The sequence below is a fragment of the Doryrhamphus excisus genome, chromosome 9 (assembly GCF_030265055.1).
Source record: "Doryrhamphus excisus isolate RoL2022-K1 chromosome 9, RoL_Dexc_1.0, whole genome shotgun sequence".
Taxonomy (NCBI): Eukaryota; Metazoa; Chordata; class Actinopteri; order Syngnathiformes; family Syngnathidae; genus Doryrhamphus; species Doryrhamphus excisus.
Window position 1 is genome coordinate 2,844,201 of NC_080474.1, and position 18,355 is coordinate 2,862,555.

General features: G+C 42.9%; 1 protein-coding gene across 2 annotated transcripts; it reads left to right on the top strand.

The window, feature by feature from the left end:
• On the top strand, window positions 1–13,267 carry LOC131135662 (tetratricopeptide repeat protein 21B-like). Of its 2 annotated transcripts, none has more exons than XM_058081838.1 (29): window positions 1–296; window positions 1,543–1,672; window positions 1,738–1,848; window positions 1,913–2,079; window positions 2,138–2,251; window positions 2,517–2,674; window positions 3,785–3,869; window positions 3,958–4,056; window positions 4,138–4,330; window positions 4,605–4,702; window positions 5,287–5,487; window positions 5,550–5,679; window positions 5,817–5,974; window positions 6,049–6,285; window positions 7,534–7,772; window positions 7,841–7,913; window positions 8,921–9,031; window positions 9,103–9,241; window positions 10,004–10,110; window positions 10,438–10,626; window positions 10,723–10,833; window positions 10,899–10,980; window positions 11,056–11,206; window positions 11,278–11,436; window positions 11,498–11,693; window positions 12,067–12,291; window positions 12,693–12,813; window positions 12,900–12,967; window positions 13,045–13,267. In XM_058081838.1, exons 1-29 carry the CDS (start codon window positions 237–239, stop codon window positions 13,120–13,122), a joined length of 3,990 nt encoding a protein of 1,329 aa, XP_057937821.1. In that variant the 5' UTR covers window positions 1–236; the 3' UTR covers window positions 13,123–13,267. The 2 variants fall into 2 exon arrangements, with proteins under 2 accessions (XP_057937821.1, XP_057937823.1); XM_058081840.1 differs by lacking the exon at window positions 1–296 and adding an exon at window positions 406–614.
• The last annotated feature ends 5,088 nt before the right edge of the window (window positions 13,268–18,355 follow it).

An 18,355-nucleotide genomic window follows, 5' to 3' on the forward strand; every position in this document is an offset into this window, starting at 1 on the left:
ACAACACCCCCCTCGTCTGGTCAACAGAACGTACACGAGGTCACGTGGTCGAAACCCAATGAGGGTGTCTTTAGTTTGGACTACACCTTCAAAGTACGATAACTTGTTTATACATTGTTTTTATCTTTAATGTTTTTTTCAGATATTGGTATATGTTTACATTTTAATGATTTTGGTTCAGCGGGAGACAACAAGTGTCTGTGGGAATAAAAAAGGCATATGTGTTCCCCCCATTAATGCCACTCAATGGTATTGCCCTCACTGGAAATTGGATGGCTCTTGTAATGTCTTGTTCGGTAATAATATGCTTATTTTTTATTTAATTGTGCATTTTTAGATTACATTAATAAAGACTTGTTGCGCGCTACGTGACTGTGATTTTTCACTCGTGTTCCTTGGTCACAACATTAGGTACAGCTGCAATAGCCGTCCAGTCCGCTTCGGGGCGTCATATGATATACTGTATTGTCATATGATATACTGTATTATCATAAAGTGCTTTCAAGTTCAATACAACGTCGATACATAGTAGCCACATAGCACACCGCCAGGTAACGTTTCAGCTGTGCTAACAAACGCCGCTAGACAAGATGCAGAATAAAGACACAACAATGGTAAATACGTTACCATTCACTGCCATTAGAAACTACAGTAAATTTGGTTATAGGATTTGCATGATAAAGTTGTGTGTTCCAAAACCAGTTGAATCGACCAATAACCAAAAACAAAGAAAATAATTTAGATTTTGCCATGGAAACTCACAAAGCTCATTTGGCTCATTGTGGTCTAATTATTAGATTCTAAATAAAATTAATAAAAAAAAACAACTGTATATGTATTAATGCAACCATTAACTATGAGGGATGTCAGAAGATATCATGTCAAAAGACCTCACAATGTAAGAAAATGAAATATAACTTGTGATTATAAATAAATAGATGAATTAATCAGATATGAATCATCAGTTAATAACTTAATAACTTAATAACCTCAAAGACTGGTCAAAAACTACACATGAAGATGCTGAGCCTTTGTCCCGACAACCAACACTCAGCTGAGTTTGGTGGAAAGTGTTGAAATGCTGCAAATATTAGATGCTACTAGTTGCGTGTGCCAAAACACACGTGACAAATCCCACAACTTTACAGTGAAAGATGACATATTATCAGGAACTATTGCATTATTAATACTTGGTCTCCAAAAATGTTGACAATAATATTGTTTAACGGAACCTACGTTGTTGTGTGAGATAGTGAAATCAATGTCAGTCATATTTTTTTGTGTATTTTTCTTATAGTGTTATATTCTTGTCAGAGCTTGTTATCATGCATCTTCTTGTGTTGTTGTTGGTGTTAAAGCAACAGATGCACACAACAAGAAGCACAAATTCCGGCATAAAGGCCAGATTTTGGTCATCAAAAATAAATATGAGCTGGGACCTCTGAGATTGATGTGAAATGGTTGCGAAATGGTGAAATATGAAGGCTGGTTTCTTACTTTTTACATGAAACCACATAACAAAGTGTACTTGGTTGTTCCCAGGCTTTGATGAGACATTACTGCAATGAAAAATATTTCAACCATGTTGCCCAGACTGCGGCGGCCGCGCAGACTACATTCCGCGGCGACCCGATCTTCAGCGTCTTCCATGCGTACGGCATCCTAATGCAAGGTATGCTGGGATCACGGCGTCCGATGGAACCGTCCTAGAGAACACATTTCAACATTCATCCTCAGGTCAAGTCGGAGAAGCCGCAGCAGAGCTGGACTCCATCAAAGACCGAGCCGAGGTGTCTCTCTGCACCATGATGGCTCTTATCTACGCGGAGAAAAGAAAGATCCAGCCAGGTAAGCCAACACGGTCGCTGTGTTGGTGGATGATATCTCTTAACGTTCGTATTCGGATTCCCAGATAAAGAAATAATTCGTGAATATGAAGCCAAAATCAGAGAGGATCGCAACACTGCGTCTCCCCAGAGTCTGTATCATGCCGGGATGTTTCTTTGGACGATAGGGCGACACGACAAAGCCAGGGAATACACGGAGAGGATGATCAAGCTCTCCAATGGCTCCAGAGAGGTGAGACCGCAAAGTTTGCCAGTATATGGGCGTGTGTACAACTGACTGTTGCATTTAGGGGATGGTCCTGAAAGCGTGGATTGATGTGACATGTGGGAAAGATGATCACGCCAGGAAGGCTGGAAAACACTTTGATGAAGGGATGAAAGATCCTTTTGCGCTCATGGGAAAGGTGAGAACATTGAAGGCTCCTTGACATGATGCACAACTTTGCTCAAATACTACTCTGTATTTATAAACAGCGAAAAAGGTTACTATGCTAACATTATAACGTTAACATGCAACAACCAGCACTATACAGCTAATTGTGTATTAATACTTACAAAAATGCAATAAAAAAAATAGCTTACCAATGTTAAAAACTAATGAAAATGGATATCCCCCATGTGTGGTGCCCGGACTACTTCAGCTTTTTCACCAGCGCGACTGTCCCGCAGGTACAATACTGTGAATATTGTGAAAACTACAATGGAGCGTTGGACATGGCTAACAGGGTCATTGCCAGTTTCCCTGGCTTCCTGCCTGCTCTCATTAAGAAGATGAAGTTGTTTTTAAACCTCCACGACTGGGAGCAAACCATAGACGCTGCCTTCAGGTAAGTCATAAAACAAAAATGACTGCAAGACACCTTAGGACCTTGACGAGCTCAAGCAACCCGTTTGGCAGCTGGCTTTTATTATAAATAGGAGCGTCACAAGACCTCGCAAGATTAAAACGTGACAAGGTTTCTCTTGAGAACTGAGGTAGTATACAGTTTTTTTATGCCTAAAAGAAAGTCTTATTTTCGCTTTTTATGTCTACTATATTGGCTAAAGTGTAAAGGTGACTATAGGGGTTTTATTTCCTATCTAGAAAGCTTTAATAATGTTAAAAAGTATATTTAGAAGGCCGTAAAACATTTTTTATGCCTTATTTTCACTTTTTACATCTCTTATATTAAGTAATAGGAGCGTAAAGGTGACTATAGGGATTATTCCTTGTCTAGGGGGCTCTAATAATGTTAAAAAGTGTACTTATATTTATAAATTATAAATATATTATATATATCTTTTTTGTCTTAATGTCTACTATATTGGGTAATTGAAGTGTAAAGGTGACTATAGGGGTGTTTTTTCATGTCTGGAGTACTCTAATGTTAAAAATTGTATTTAGAAGGTGGTAAACAGGTTTTTTATGCCTAAAAAGTATTATTTTCTCTTTTTATGTCTACTATATTGGGTAAGAGTAGTGTTAATGTGACTATAGGAATGTTATTTCATGTATAGGGGGCTCTAATAATATTTAAAAGTATATTTAGAAGGTAAACAGGTTTTTTTAATGCCTAAAAAAAGCCTTATTTTCACTTTTTACATCTCCTATACTGGGTAATAAAGTGTAAAGATGACTAGGGGGATGTTATTCCATGTCTAGAAGGCTCTAATAATGTTAAAAAAGTATATTTAGAAGGTGGTAAACAGGTTTTTTATGCCTAAAAAGTCTTATTTTCTCTATTATGTCTACTATGATGGGTAATAGGAGTGTAAAGGTCACTATAAGGAGATTATTTCATATCTAAAGGGCTCTCATAATGTTAAAAAGCACATTTAGAAGTTATGCAATGCTAAAATCTCGTCCCGTAGAGCCAATCTTGTGTATTGTCTTGTGCCGTGAAGTGAGTGCGTCGTGGCAGCCCTAATTATAAAGCAAGGCACATATCTCGTTTCAGCATTCTTCAAATGGACACAAACAATCTGGATGCCCTCCAAATGATAACACTGCATTCTTTATGTATCAGTGGAGACATAACTGAGGTGATTCAATAGTCTTTACAGTACAATATGCTCTATATATATGATCTATTTATGTTAACTGATATCGTTTCTGTATCCCACCGGGCAGTCAGCAAAGACTCTTTCCAAACTCATCAGCAGTCTGGAGGTCCTGGAACCTCACAACCCCGAGCTTGCTTACAAGATGTGTTTGGCATTTAGCCGAGTGGTAAGACAAACTCGGCTGTTTTTCTTCGAGTTTGTGTTTGTGTGTCATTTACAGAACAGCATGCGTTCCCATTCCTTCTAGTGCGGACGGAACAAGAAAGTCCTTGAACAGGTGTTCAGGATGGTGGAGAAAGCCTTCGGTCTGACGTCAGGGAACTCTGACTTAGCCACGGAGTCGGGCTACCTTATGGTCCTTCAGGGTAGACTCAAGGAGGCCATGAAGTGGTACAAGACCGCTATGGCTCTGGATGAGACCAGCCTTTCTGCACTGACTGGTAAAGTATGAATCTGAGTGTGAATGGTTGTTTGTCTATATGTGCCCTGTGATTGGCTGGCTTACAGCTGGGATAGGCTCCAGCACGCCTGTGACCCTCGTGAAGATAAGGGGTATAAAATGAATGAATGTATTTTAAACGGAATTTGTGTGACGCTTCTCAGGCGTAGCATAAAGACATAAATTGCAAGACAATGCTAAGGGAAAATGCATGCAAGTGTAAATGCTCCTTACATTGCCTTTGTAAAGCGCTGATGTCATTCTTCACTGCACAGGTATCATTTGGTGTCAGCTGATGGAGGGCTGCCTTGAAGAAGCAGAGAAAGATTTGGAATTTCTGACAGAAATTCAACAAACCACTGGAAGATCAGGGGTAAATCCCACCTTCGTTCCTCGAACTTACCTTATGCAGAGTCACAGGAAGTATTACTTTGTTACAAGTACAGTAAACCTCGGATATATCGGATTCAATTGTTCCCACTGGTTTTGTCCGATATAAGCGAAATCCGTTATATGCGTATACCGGAAAATGTCCGTTTTACGCATATATCGGATTTATATCCGGTATATGCGTAAATCGGATAAAAAGGCACTTCCTTGACTATGTTTCCAATGTACCTAGACGCGCAGGCAACGCTGCAAACGCTGCAAATGACGTCGTATAGCGGCCTGTCACGATTCGGCGAATCGGAGCGCCACGATGCGGCCATCCGATATATGCGAGGGAAATTTAATGGAAATGCATTGGAACGGGACTGGAGATTTTGTCCGAAATAGGCGAAATCCGTTATAAAAAATCCGATATATGCAATGAATTTTTATTGGAAATGCATTACAGAAAAATTGGTTCTTTTTTATCTGTCCGTTGTGAGTGAATTTCCGATATATCCGAGTCCGATATATCCGAGGTTTACTGTATTACAAGTAGATAATTTTGGTGGTGGTGAATATCGTTAGGAGATCCTGTATCTGCGTGCTCTGGTGGCAGTGAAGAAGCACCGTCCCCGAGAAGAGGTAACCAAGCTGCTGGACGATGCCGCGGAAACCCACTTCTCTACTCTGCAGGGTCTACCTCTGAGTGTGGAGTACTTTCAGAAGCTCAACCCTGACTTCCTGCTCGAGATTGTCAAGGAGTATCTGGCCCTTTGTCCTACCAAGGTACAACTTAGGGTAGAAGGGTTGATTGTTGTCCAAATCACTTCCATTGTTTTTTGTTTCAGCCTTCAGCTCAGGGCCAGTCTCCTGCTCCGCAGCTCAGACGCTGTGCCGCCTTGTTGGATACTGTGGTCAAGATTGTACCAGGTCTCCTTCAAGGGCTCTTTCTCCAGGCCAAAGTCAGATACCAGTCTGGTGAGGAACGCACTCAAGCACGGTTGTGATGAAAAGTAGATGAAAAAAATAATTTTATCACAGTGAAAACCAGTTTGACGCCCCTGCGTTAAATGTTTGGTCTGATTTTGAACTAGCGTATGTTTGTGTTCATTCAGGCGATCTGGACGCTGCTCAGAACAGTCTGCATCACTGCCTGGAACAATGTCCTTCTCACATAGACACCCATCTGCTCATGGCGCAGATCCACTTGTTGCGTGGAAACTTCTCTTTGTGTTTCCAGTCACTGGAACTCTGCCTCAGCCACAACTTTCAGGTAAAATCCATCAAATGATTCCCGCCACCGCCACCGATTGGGCATTTCAGTTTATTTGACCATGTTCATTCCAGATTCGAGAACATCCGTTGTATCTCCTGATCAAAGCCCAGGCAAAGAAGAAAATGGGGGAGTTGAGTGAGGCTATTCACATTTTGCAAATGGCAATGAGTCTTCCGGGCGTCCGCAGGACCGGATCAACAACAACAACAACAACTACGTCCAAGAACGAGAAGGTGGAGCTGAGTCCTGCACACTGCGTCTCCATCTTCTTGGAGTTAGCCGAGGCTTTGCGGCTCAGTGATAAACAGGTGCTGTTCAATACGGGTATTCATTGTGGAATTGTTTGTGTTGTTATTGGGTGTACAGTTAGGGTTGCTGACCACATTTTGAAACACTGGATTTAAAAATGAAAGTACGTATGTGGAGTAAAATGACGACGGCTCGGTACAGGCTAAGACGATCAATGCTAGCATGTGTTTACACTAGCCTTTACATTTCATTGCACTATGTCTCTCTGGCAGCTAGCTAGCTAGCTACATAGTCTTCTGCCTAGTCTCTGGTCCCTCCAGCTTGTCGTAGGTCTGCCTTCCCTAGCTGGGCATGCTCGGAACACCTCACCAGGGAGGCGTCCGGGAGACATCTGGACTAGATGCTCAGCGACTCTGAGCACCTCCCGGATGACTGAGCTCCTCACCCTTTCTCTTAGGGTTGTTCTTTTCGGTTCTTTCCCCATGACGATAGATGACATTGAATTGGGGGGGGGTACTCTCTTCACCACGACGGTCCAGTACATCGACGCTGCACCAATCCCAACTGTCGATCTCACCTTCCAACCTCCTTCACTCGTGAACAAGACACCAAGGTACTTGAACTCCTCCACCTGGGGCAGGACCTCATTCCCAATCCAAGAGGAACACTCCACCCTTTTTCTGACTGAGAACCATGGCCCCAGTTTTGGAGGTGCTGAGTCTCATTCCAGAAGCTTCACAAACGTTGAAGTTCTCCTCGTGGACCTCATCGTCTGCAAATCGCAGAGACGAGATCCTCGTGCCCTCGACGCCTTGACTCCGCGTAGAAATTCTGTCAATGAAAGATTTGACAGAATCAGTGACAAAATATTTACTCAGAAGCAGGCTTGATCTACTGTTAGCAATGCGACCAGGCTCCTGCTCTGGTTGTACGAGGAACACATGGTGCCCACCAATCCTGTGCTCCCGGAGCACCCCCCACAGGAGACTCACGGCTTCTCCGTGAATCACCACCTTATCGTGGAGGAGGGGTTTGAGTGCCCAAGTGATCCTAGGAGCTACATGCGCCTGATAGGTTCTCCCAAAGCTAGCAGGTCCTATGAAGAAACTCAAGAGCCCTGACGTGGAACAGTGGGGCCTCACCCTGCTCACAGGTGAGTGCTTGGTGGTCGGCACTTCAAGAAACCACTTGGGACCCCCCCCCCCCCATGCAAGCATAAGAGTCCCATGCCGTGTCTTTTGGAATGGAATGGTGATATCTTAAGGGAGAACTGCATCGTCACAAACAGAATGTTTGTAACGTTACAGCAAGAGGCGGCCCAAGTCATGCAGGACGCCATCAACGAGTTCTCAGGGACCCCCGAAGAGCTTTGCGTCACCATCGCCAACGTAGACTTGGCGTTGCTGCACGGCGACACGGAGCTGGCGCTGAGCATGCTCAGAAACATCACGCCCGAGCAGCTCTACTACATCCAAGCCAAGGAAAAGATGGCAGACATTTACCTGAACCACAAGAAGGATAAGCGTCTCTATGTCGGCTGTTACAGGTGAGCCGTTAACTTAGCCGCGTACCAAGATATAACTTGGAGATCACACATGCGGAATTCATCTCCAGGGAGATAGTGGACAAGCTACCCAGTGCTCACACATACGTCTTGCTAGGGGAGGCTTACATGCACATTTTAGAGGTAGGTACCAGCTCTTAAACTCTTACTATGCTTTTTTATGTAATCACGTTCTATATTGCTACATTTTTAACAGTAATGATGACAAAAAAGTGATGACTTAGCTAAAGCAGCGTAAACAAAGGCTTCTCCAGGTTGATGGTGGACTTTTCATTCAAATAGTAGTCATACTAAAATGTCGTGTTGCTGCCGGATGTTGACATTATCCCAGTCATACTGGAAGTTTATTTTCTTTTCCGAAAGAGGAAGCTTTAAGATAACAATGGATGAATGAGAGATTTGTGTTCTTTGCAGTGATCATTTCACTGATGACTGCTATGAAGTAACACCTTTACAAGAAAGTACCTTATGAGCACATTTTGAAAAAGGATGCTATTCTAAAACAACGTCAAAGTTGCCACAGATTAAGTCATGTTTTGTTTATATAATGTCTTCTAAACACAATTCCATGATAGCGACAAGGCTGTAAAGCATTATTATCTTTTATAAAAATATTTTCACTTGTTGTCGCCGCCTTAAATGTAAAACAAATCAGTCGATAAGAGCCTTTTATGCTCCTTAGGAAGCCGATTTCAAAGAATAAGCAGCTCCAGAGTCATTCAAACTTAGCATCGTGTGTTTTGAAGGCCACCAATTTTCATCTCCATGTCTTAAGGCTTAAGTCCATGTTGTAAAAGTTCTCAATTTCCTCTCCAGATGTTTCTTCCACCTCTAAAACTCTTGAAATTGGCTGAAATTTCGGCTACATTGACTGTAAACATCCTCTGTCTGCCACAGCGCCATGTTTGTTGTCGCTTATGCTAATGAGACGAGAGCTAGCTTGTCACGGCTGGTGCCATCAACGATAAATGTCATTTGTCATCATCTATTGTTGGCTTTCAGACATGTTGGATGTAGAAGATAATTCCAAACAATACATAACATATACACGTTGAAGTATACCTACACAAGGAAACAGAGAAGTTCTGCATAAAACAGCCAAAATCTCCCTAAAAATGTTCTATCCTTAGCCAGAGAAAGCCATCGAGGTCTATGAGCACGCGCTGGACAAAAACCCAGATGATGGAGCTCTCGTCAGCAAATTTGGCAAATTTCTGGTCAAGACGCATTACTTTGACAAGGTTTGTGGCTACGTGAGAAAGAACGTGCTTTGAACGAGCAGCCGGCTTTTGACCAAATGTCCTGCTGACAGGCAATACATTACTACGAAGCCGCCCTGAAGACCCGGCAGCACAACTTCCTGTGCTACGACCTGGCCGAGCTGCTCATGAAGATGAAGCAGTACCAGCGCTGTGAGAGAGTTCTGCACGATGCCGTCGCCCTCGAGCCAGGTACACGTATTTATTCCCCATTTCTTCCTTACAACAGAGTATTAGGGCTACATTGAAAACAAATCTGAGATTTTTAGGATTAATTTGTAACTTTACAAAAGTCTAAAGACCTTTGGCGTTGGGCATGTGAAGGGGGCGGGGTAAGGAAGGCGGAAGTGAGAATGCTAATGCAAATGCTAAATTTCAACTGCTCTTTTGCTGCCACGTTATAAATAAAAGCTTGGCCGTCACGATTGACATCATCCCACCTCACTTTATTCACTTTATTCTTGAAATAGGACTTTTCTCTCATAAATGTATGACTTTGCTTCAAAAGATGTCACTTTATTCCTGGAATATTCTGACTTTATAACATTTATGACTTTATTCTTGCAAATTTAGACATTTTTTTTTTCCAAATGTACAACTTTATTCTCATAATGTTATATAATATTATGACTTTTTCTCGTAAATGTATGGGTAGTTTTGCAAATTTCGTTCTTGTAATTCTGACTGTATTACCTGAATATATTGACTTTATTCTCATTACGTTAGAACTTTTGACAACTTGTCACTTTGTTTGTTTCTCACAATAATACGAATATTTCAGCATTATGCTACAAAAATGACGTTACTTTTTCCTCCTAATAGTACAAGTTTATTCTCATAACTTTTTCTCATAACTTAATATTACAACTTTTCCTCACGTGTGAAATAGCAGTGGAAAGCCTCCAACAGTAAGCTAACCAGAAACTTTAAAATGTTTTCTACCAAACATGCCAGTGAACAGACGAGGTGCACTGGCAAACCATTGCCGTTATCTCATGCTGCTGGCAAAGGTCCAAAATAAAGTTGACAAAGCCGAGGAAGCCTTAATGTCCCTGCAAAGAGTGAGTACTACTACTTCACTGATTCCTTTTCAATCAATGTCATCTGTTTTTTTTTGTATGAAAATGCATTCATTGCCATTCTCTGATCAAGGCAAGCATGAAAACACATTTTGCCCAAAAGGTAGAAAAGACACAAGGGAGCATGCAGGGGGATGTATGAAGTGTGTACAAAGTATGAAGTATACAAAGAACCTGAAAAAGATGCAAGTAACCCTACAGTTTGTTTGACACTATAGTCTAGCTACAGCTCGACAACCATCAGTTTTAGTAGTCATAGTAACAGCTGTTAAACGGGGATGATGGTATCCATTATTGTGCTGTTGCTAGGCGCGAGACGTCCAGGCCAAGGTGCTGAAGCGGGTGGAATCGGAGGAACCCGACGCCATCCCGGCGCAGAGGCAGCTCGCTGCTAAGATCTGCGCTGAGATGGCGCAACACTACGCCAGTCAGAGGGGCTACGAGAGAGCCGTCAAGTTCTACAAAGAAGCTCTTGTGTATTGCGAGAACGATCACAAGGTCCGTAAAACGTCCTATGTTCCGCCTGAGCATCTTTTACACTCTCATCCCGACTCTGATTCACTGGATATGGAAGAGGATATCATGTCTTGACAGGTGATGCTGGACTTGGCCCAGATGTTCCTCACCCTAGACGAGGTGGACGCGTGCCAGGAGCAATGTAGTGTCATCTTGAAGAAGGACCAGTTTAATGAGGATGCAACTCTGGTACGTATCTGCTCCTCCTCCTCCTCCTCTTAGCACAGCTTCTTTCAACATGTGTTTGTGTTTAGATGATGGCTGACCTCATGTTCAGGAGGCAAGACTATGAACAGGCTGTTTTCCGATATCAGCAAATCTGGGAGCGCAAGCCAGGTGCAAAAATCACCACCGTTCTTAGAATTTGGAGAAAATCTTCCTATGTTTGAGATTTGCGTTCCCTTTTTAAAGACAACTATGCTACTTTTTCCCGTTTTATTGACCTGCTGAGGAGAGTGGGAAAGTTGGAAGAGGTGCCCAGATTTTTTGACAGAGCGGAAAAGCATTCTTCCAGGACAAAGTTTGATCCTGGCTTCAACTACTGCAGAGGCCTTTATCTTTGGTAAGTTTGCGATGCGTTTTTGAAGATGATGTTGTCCATCTTCTGCTACAGAACTTGTGCTTGATGCTCAGGTACACAGGAGAACCTCATGCTGCTCTGCAGAACCTCAACCAGGCACGACAAGACAACAAGTGGGGTCAAAATGCTCTCGAGAAGATGATTGAAATCTACCTAAATATCAATAATGACACTATGGGGGTGGAGCTATTTCATTTAGATGGTGGAATGGGGTAAGTCGATTATTTGGGCGGGACACATGAGGCCGGACAGTTCAACGAATTCTCCCATCAGAGCCTCCGCAGAGAAACAGGAGATGGAGTTGGTTGCCGTGACAACAGCCGAGCAGCTGCTGAAGGAGATGAATCCGGAGACTCCAGGAGGACACATCCAGCTTCGTATCCTGGAGAACTACTGCTTACTGGCCACCAAGCAGAAGGCCAACATAGACAGAGCTCTCTCGGCTTTCACGCAGATTGCAACAAGTGTGGTGAGTTTGGACTTCCTTTTGGGATCGGAACGGTATCAAAGTGGAGTGGAAGAGGAAAAGTCAAGTTCCTAAATTGATACAAATTCCCCCAACAGTCTGACAAAGTCAAGGTTGAAAGACTGGGAGTCTGAGCTTGTCTTCCTGTCACTCACATACACATGTGATTTGGTGCAATCAGGGTCATCTCACATGCGGATCAATCAGGAAAATAGTTCTTAGAAGGAGTATCTGATGCCCTAACCAATGCAAGCAGATATGAACACTAGCAATCGCCTGACAGCCCGTCTCTTAAAGAGCCGACATTTAAAAAAAAAAAAACAATGCAGTTGTCTTGATCCTGTTTTGACCAAGGATGTCTTTTACTGCCGTCCAGAAAGATCACGTACCAGCACTGTTGGCCATGGCAACGTCCTTCATGATGTTAAAGCAACCCGCTCAAGCTAGGAGCCAATTAAAACAAATCGCTCGGATGGCTTGGAATCCCGTTGATGCCGACCATTTTGAGAAGAGTTGGCTGCTCCTGGCGAACATCTACATCTACTCGGGGAAGTACGACCTGGCCGATGACCTCCTAAAGAGATGTCTCCATCACAACAAGGTCACTGGTCAAAAGCATAATTAATACTTGCTGACATTTTTAACATCTTGACATTCTTTTCGTGTTCTGTTCAAAGTTAAAAGGACCCGGTATGGCAAAATACTGTTAGTAGTACTTGGTATTATGGAGAGAAAACCAAAGAACCTTCTTTGGGTTTTAGAGGCCTTCATAGTCGAAGGTGTTTCCCTTTATGACCAAGTAGGGCAAAGTACTGTATGGATGACATGTTTTCATGATTGTACTTCTTACAGCAGGGATATAAAAGCATAAAACCTTATTGGAGGGTTTTCAGAGGGCCCTATAGTCGAGTGTGGGGTGTTTTTTTTTTTAACAATATTGTTGTATCAAGACTGAAACAGAAACATGATTGTCATACATATATTGTACCACTTCCTCTGCAGTCGTGCTTTAAGGCGTACGCCTACCGAGGTTTCATGATGGAAAAAGAGCAGGCCTTCCGTGACGCAGCGTTCAACTATAAATTGGCTTGGAAATACGGAAACCAGTCCAACCCAACCATTGGTTCGTCCCTCAGTCACATGTCCAGCGTCATTCCTAAATGTGTTGAGCTGACGTCTACGATGAGAATAATGTGTGTTTCTTTTCAGGATACAAACTTGCTTTGAATTACCTAAAAGCAAAAGAGAATTTGGATGCCATAGACGTCTGCAATAAAGTCAGCTCTCTCTGGATAGTTTTTTTTATTTTCTACAATGCCGGATGATCTTTCATATGTGTGCTTTGTCTCAACAGGTTCTTGCTACTTATCCCAACTACTTGGGAATTAGGAAGGACATCTTGGAGCAAGCTTGGGCTGCTTTGAGGCTGTAGGACAGGGGTCTCAAACTCAATTTACCTGGGGGCCACTGGAGCTAGGGTCTGGGCAAGGCTGGGACGCATCAGGTTTTCCAAAAAACAAAACAAAAACGCATTTATTAAAAACAGAAAAATATACAAACTTTTTCAGTGCTTTGGTTCCAATTTTCTACAATAAAAGCTCTGATAAAACATTCCACTGTTCTCAAATATCTTAATTTTTATTTTTCTGCACAAAATAAGATGAAAAATAAATAAACAAATCAATAATTTAAAAAAATCAATGAATCAGTAATAAATAAATATAATAATAATAATAAAACGACTCCGGTTTCCTCCCACATTCCAAAAACATGCTAGGTTAATTGGCGACTCCAAATTGTCCATAGGTATGAATGTGAGTGTGAATGGTTGTTTGTCTATATGTGCCCTGTGATTGGCTGGCCACCAGTCCAGGGTGTACCCCGCCTTACGCCCGAAGACAGCTGGGATAGGCTCCAGCAACCCCCGCGACCCTCGTGAGGAAAAAGCGGTAGAAAATGAATGAATGAATGAATAATAAAACGGCAAATAAAAACTTAAGAAACCACATATAGTTGGTGGGTAGACAAATTATTTTTTTCAGATTAAAAATAAACAAAGCATTATTAGAGCCCTGTAGACATGACAAAAAAAACTATAGTCACATTTATACTTTTTTTTTATTTACAACATATTTCGCAACTGCAGGGTTTTGAGACACATGCTAACTCGCAAACTAGAGAGCTAAAAGTGCAAAAACCAACCTTTTCCACACCACTGTACGCGTATGGTTTCACCAATCTTCAAGATCTTTTAACAAAGCTAGCCTCACAATGTGACAACTTCCAAACAACGTTTTCCACTCCTTCCGAGTCGTTTCTCTTACTGTATACACTCTTTGACTCTTGGAGCCGATTCGTTCATGACTGACACATGACTATACCCAACTTCAAAGACTTGAAAGAGCCAACTCCCAACTGCTGCATCTCAGACAGTCACACAAGAGCTCTCCATCCACACGGTAAGACCTTGTCCTGACAATTTGCTTCAATGCCAAGGAATTTTTAATAACTCTTCATAAAATGTATAAATACTTAGTTGGTGATATGACATGGTTGGTGGCTTGTGGATACCAACATGTTAATGCTCTGGCAAAAGAAGCGCATTTGCTATTTTTAAGGTTGAAATAACCCAGCTGCACTTATAAGGAGGTTGGAGACTCCTGCTGGAATAGTACGGCGTACTTCTGATTTCTCACACTGCAATGTGATCTCTCATCAATCTCTTATTAATGTCGTACTGTGTGTGTATAAATACATATATATATAACGCTGCACGCAATTTAAACGGTGCGCTGCAATGTGTCTTTGACCAATGTGCGACCTGTGCGCCGTTTGACCAACGGTCGTCACTTCCGCCGTCTCGAGTCCATGGTGTCCGAGCAGCGATCAAAACTTCTCTTTCGATCAGACGAAGCGGAGAGAGAGCAAAGAGTAAACATATCTACAGCCTTCGCGGCATTAATGGCACATTTCTTAAGTTCACGAGCTAAATTCAGACTGCTTTCCGGCTTCTGTCAGCAACGCTAAGCCTTTTGGGTAATGTAGTGTGTAACAACACACCCGCGTCTTCGCTCTTCTACCTTCGCTCGTAATAACTACGCTAACCACCAAATTAAACACATATGTGTTTAAACCAAAACTTCACTGTCGTATTCACAATTGACCTAAAATAATTGTCGTATTCACAATTGACCTAAAATAAAACAACTGTGTAATCTTATAATCGTACATAAAAGACTCACTCATGTTAGCATAGCTTTGTTGTTGGGATTGTCTCGTCAATGTAACATGACGTAACAACACCTAGTGGCCAGTGTAGAACCCTACATATCACAATGAAACGTTCATGTCACCATTTATATTCATCATTTATATGCATTCAATGGTTTTCTGCGTGTCAAACTATAAATGTAAAATAAATAGATATTTGCCTACGTTCATACCTTCTGGAACGCGTTCATGACGCTAACCAAGGTTCCCAAACCAACAAAACAAAAGCAGGAAAAACGGAAAAGCCAACATGCAAACTCCACATAGATGTTAACGGTCCCTCTTCGTGCCGCCAACTCAAACCAAAGGCCTGCCCTTGTTCTCTTTTACCTTCCATGACAGTTGTGCAATGAGCTTCAGCGATATAGCACAGTTCCTCGGAATGGCGGGACGTTTCGGCGCCGCTCTTGCTGAACCGGTGTGGGACAGCATTTTCCCTGGTGAGTGACACAAACATTCAGAATTAAAGATTAATAATAAGAATAACTATTTAGCAACAACATAGCAGATTTCCTTAAGTCAATGATGTGCTACACCCACACACTGTGTATATTATTCCACGTGTCACATGCACACACCAGCTCTGCTAAAGTAGTACATGTGTATCCTTTGTATTCTAGTTTGTCCACAAAGACAACTCAAGTGGACCCTGGAGGCACGGAGCCAAGGTAGAGAGCTGTTCCATCACGTACCTGTGCTGTAGTGTCGTTTTACAGTAGGATTATTATACTTCGCCCCACAGATAGGCACAATGTGACGCTCACAATCAAAGTCATATTCCAGCCCAACGCAGCCCAGCTTGCCCAGGCTGGAGAAGGTCAGGACATCATGATGGAGCTCATTGTCCCAGACATTGTTCTGAAAGCAGTGGTGGGTAAACTCCAGCAGACACTCTTTATGAATTATGGTGATGTTGATTTTAATACCTGCGTCCACGTCACATGGGCCTTGAGGCTGAAACGAGCGTCCGGCTTCTCATCCGCACTGAAGACATCTTGTCCAAGATAAAAAGTGGCATCCAAGAGAAGGCCGCCCCCGACATCACGGTGCAAGATGTCATTGTGGTATGGACCAGAGTCATGCATGCATCGTACACCTGTTTTCCGGGGCTGGAGGGACACGGGAGGGCGTGGCTTGATGGCAACATCCGGTATTGTTTTTGTTTAGGAGAGCATGCTCATCAACGGCGTTGCCTGCCAGCTGGGAAGCTGGGACTGGGGGGGCACCACCGCCGCCTCCGATACTGCACCCCCGGCAATGGATGTCCGCGTACTGGACGCTCCACCGCCCGCCAGAGGCTGCACCGTTTGCTTCCACCAAAGATATTCTATTACGTTCCAAACCCCCTAGTCTCTGAGACTCCATCTGGGCCCGCAGCGGTCAAGTTGTTTTTTTGGGGGGGGAGGAATAAAGTTTGAATTGATCAACTTCAGTTGTACAGATTTCTGCTTATGTTCTGTATTTGTGTTCGTGCTCAGAAGCCAAAAAGAGGGTCGTAGAAAATATTGTGATGTCCGTGAATGCACCTTAGCTGTGATGACTGTGATGCTACCATGTGAAACTTGGTCAAGCTTGAGTGGGAGTAAGAAGAATGGCTGGGGACCTCATGCAGCTTGAGATTCTGGGCGAATTCTATCTGCAGTGAAGACTCCCAGGTATGACAGCAAAGTGAACGGGGAGGTGTTTGGTGCACGTATGGGCCCACACTTGGACATGGTCTCCAGAGGAAATGGTCCCACTTACTGAGTTCATCAGAAGATAAGTTCCATTTGTATAAACTACTTTTTGAAATTTGCCAGACACATGAATAACGGATAACAGGCTGAAGTACGTCCCTAAAAGACGTAATTGTAATATAATCATTAGCCACCAGGGGGCCTCTTATACGCTCATTTCAGTGAAATCACCAGTCAACAGAAAAGAAAAAAAAACAGACCAACAACAGGTGCTTTTTTTTATACTCGGACACCGGAAGTTATCGCCAAGCAGTTACCGTAATCATGGATCAACAAGAGAAGTGTTTTTTTGCAGTGGATCTCTGTATTTTTCGTTTCCGAGTCGGGCTCTCAAGTCATTTTAGCCTCCACAGCCGCAGACACCTTGGTGTGGCGTCATTGAGTTATATGTAGCTGCAGTGCTTTTATTTTGAAGACCGGACTGGAACACGAGATCGAATTGGTGTGGAGTCTGTAGTGAGGCAAAGCTCTCAATTTACCAATCGGTCTACGTTCCTGCCCTTACCTGGGGCTTTGGGTCGTGGCCGAAAGGACAAGTTGGCGGGTACAGGCGGCTCTCTGGGCTCTCCCTTAAGGATAAGGTGAGAAGCACTGTCATCCGGGAAAGGGTCGGAGTAGAACCGCTACTCCTGCGCATTGAGAGGAGCCAGATGAGTGCTAGTACCCAGAAGTAAATACATTAATTAGCCATCGAATTTTTTTTGCCCTATTAATTAATACTTTGAAGCACCGAAAAACTGGAGTCTGAGGCGGAGTGTCGAATTTTCGAAACATGAACTTGCACTCTCTGCTATGTGAGACCTGAACGCCGTCTCGCAACCACAACAGGAAGAGGGAAATCCCCTGTCCCTCGCGCCCACCCCCTCGGGTGGCAACCACTCCCCTTATCGATCGTTCCGGGGTGAATTATGTTCCGGTAACCAAGCACTACAACTTATAATCAGAAACTCACCCACTGTGCTGCGCTTAATTTGAACTTTCAACGCAAACAAAGCAAAAGTCTTGCGAGATCTCGCAAAAGTATTAAATAAGTAACATTTCCCATGAGGTTTATCAACGATATTGCTCCAAACGAGCCCCTTGCTCAGGTGTCTGTGCACTAGACAATAACCACAACGTGTCGGATGCTTAACGTCTCTGTTTACTTCCACCAACACACTTTACGTTAACCGTTACACTTGACTGCCAAGCCTTAAAGGAACAGTAACCCCTCACAATCCACACCCTCACGTATGGAAAATAGTCGTTGATTTGAATGGGACATCTGAACACACGTCGTTGTGATTACAAGTATTAGCCACTAGGTGACGTCGTAGTACACGCTAACATTTAACAGTGAAACGTCAAGTACTGTAACTGCAAACTTTTCAATCCTTTTCACTTACATACTATGTATGTTGTGAACATCATCGTTTGTGTGTTTAAAAATCAACTATCTCCCTTCAAGGCGTAAAAAAGTAGCTATCTTACTCTGTGTTTGCCATTTAATTACCGCAAGATCAATATTGACCTATCGATAATGGCCTTTGGGTGGCGCACTCTTCCTGATCTAATACAGTTACTTGGTTACAGCCTGCCTGCGCAGGTTAATATACAACTACGAGCACAAATAGCATAAAATGGAAACACACACACACACACAAATATATAATTGCATCG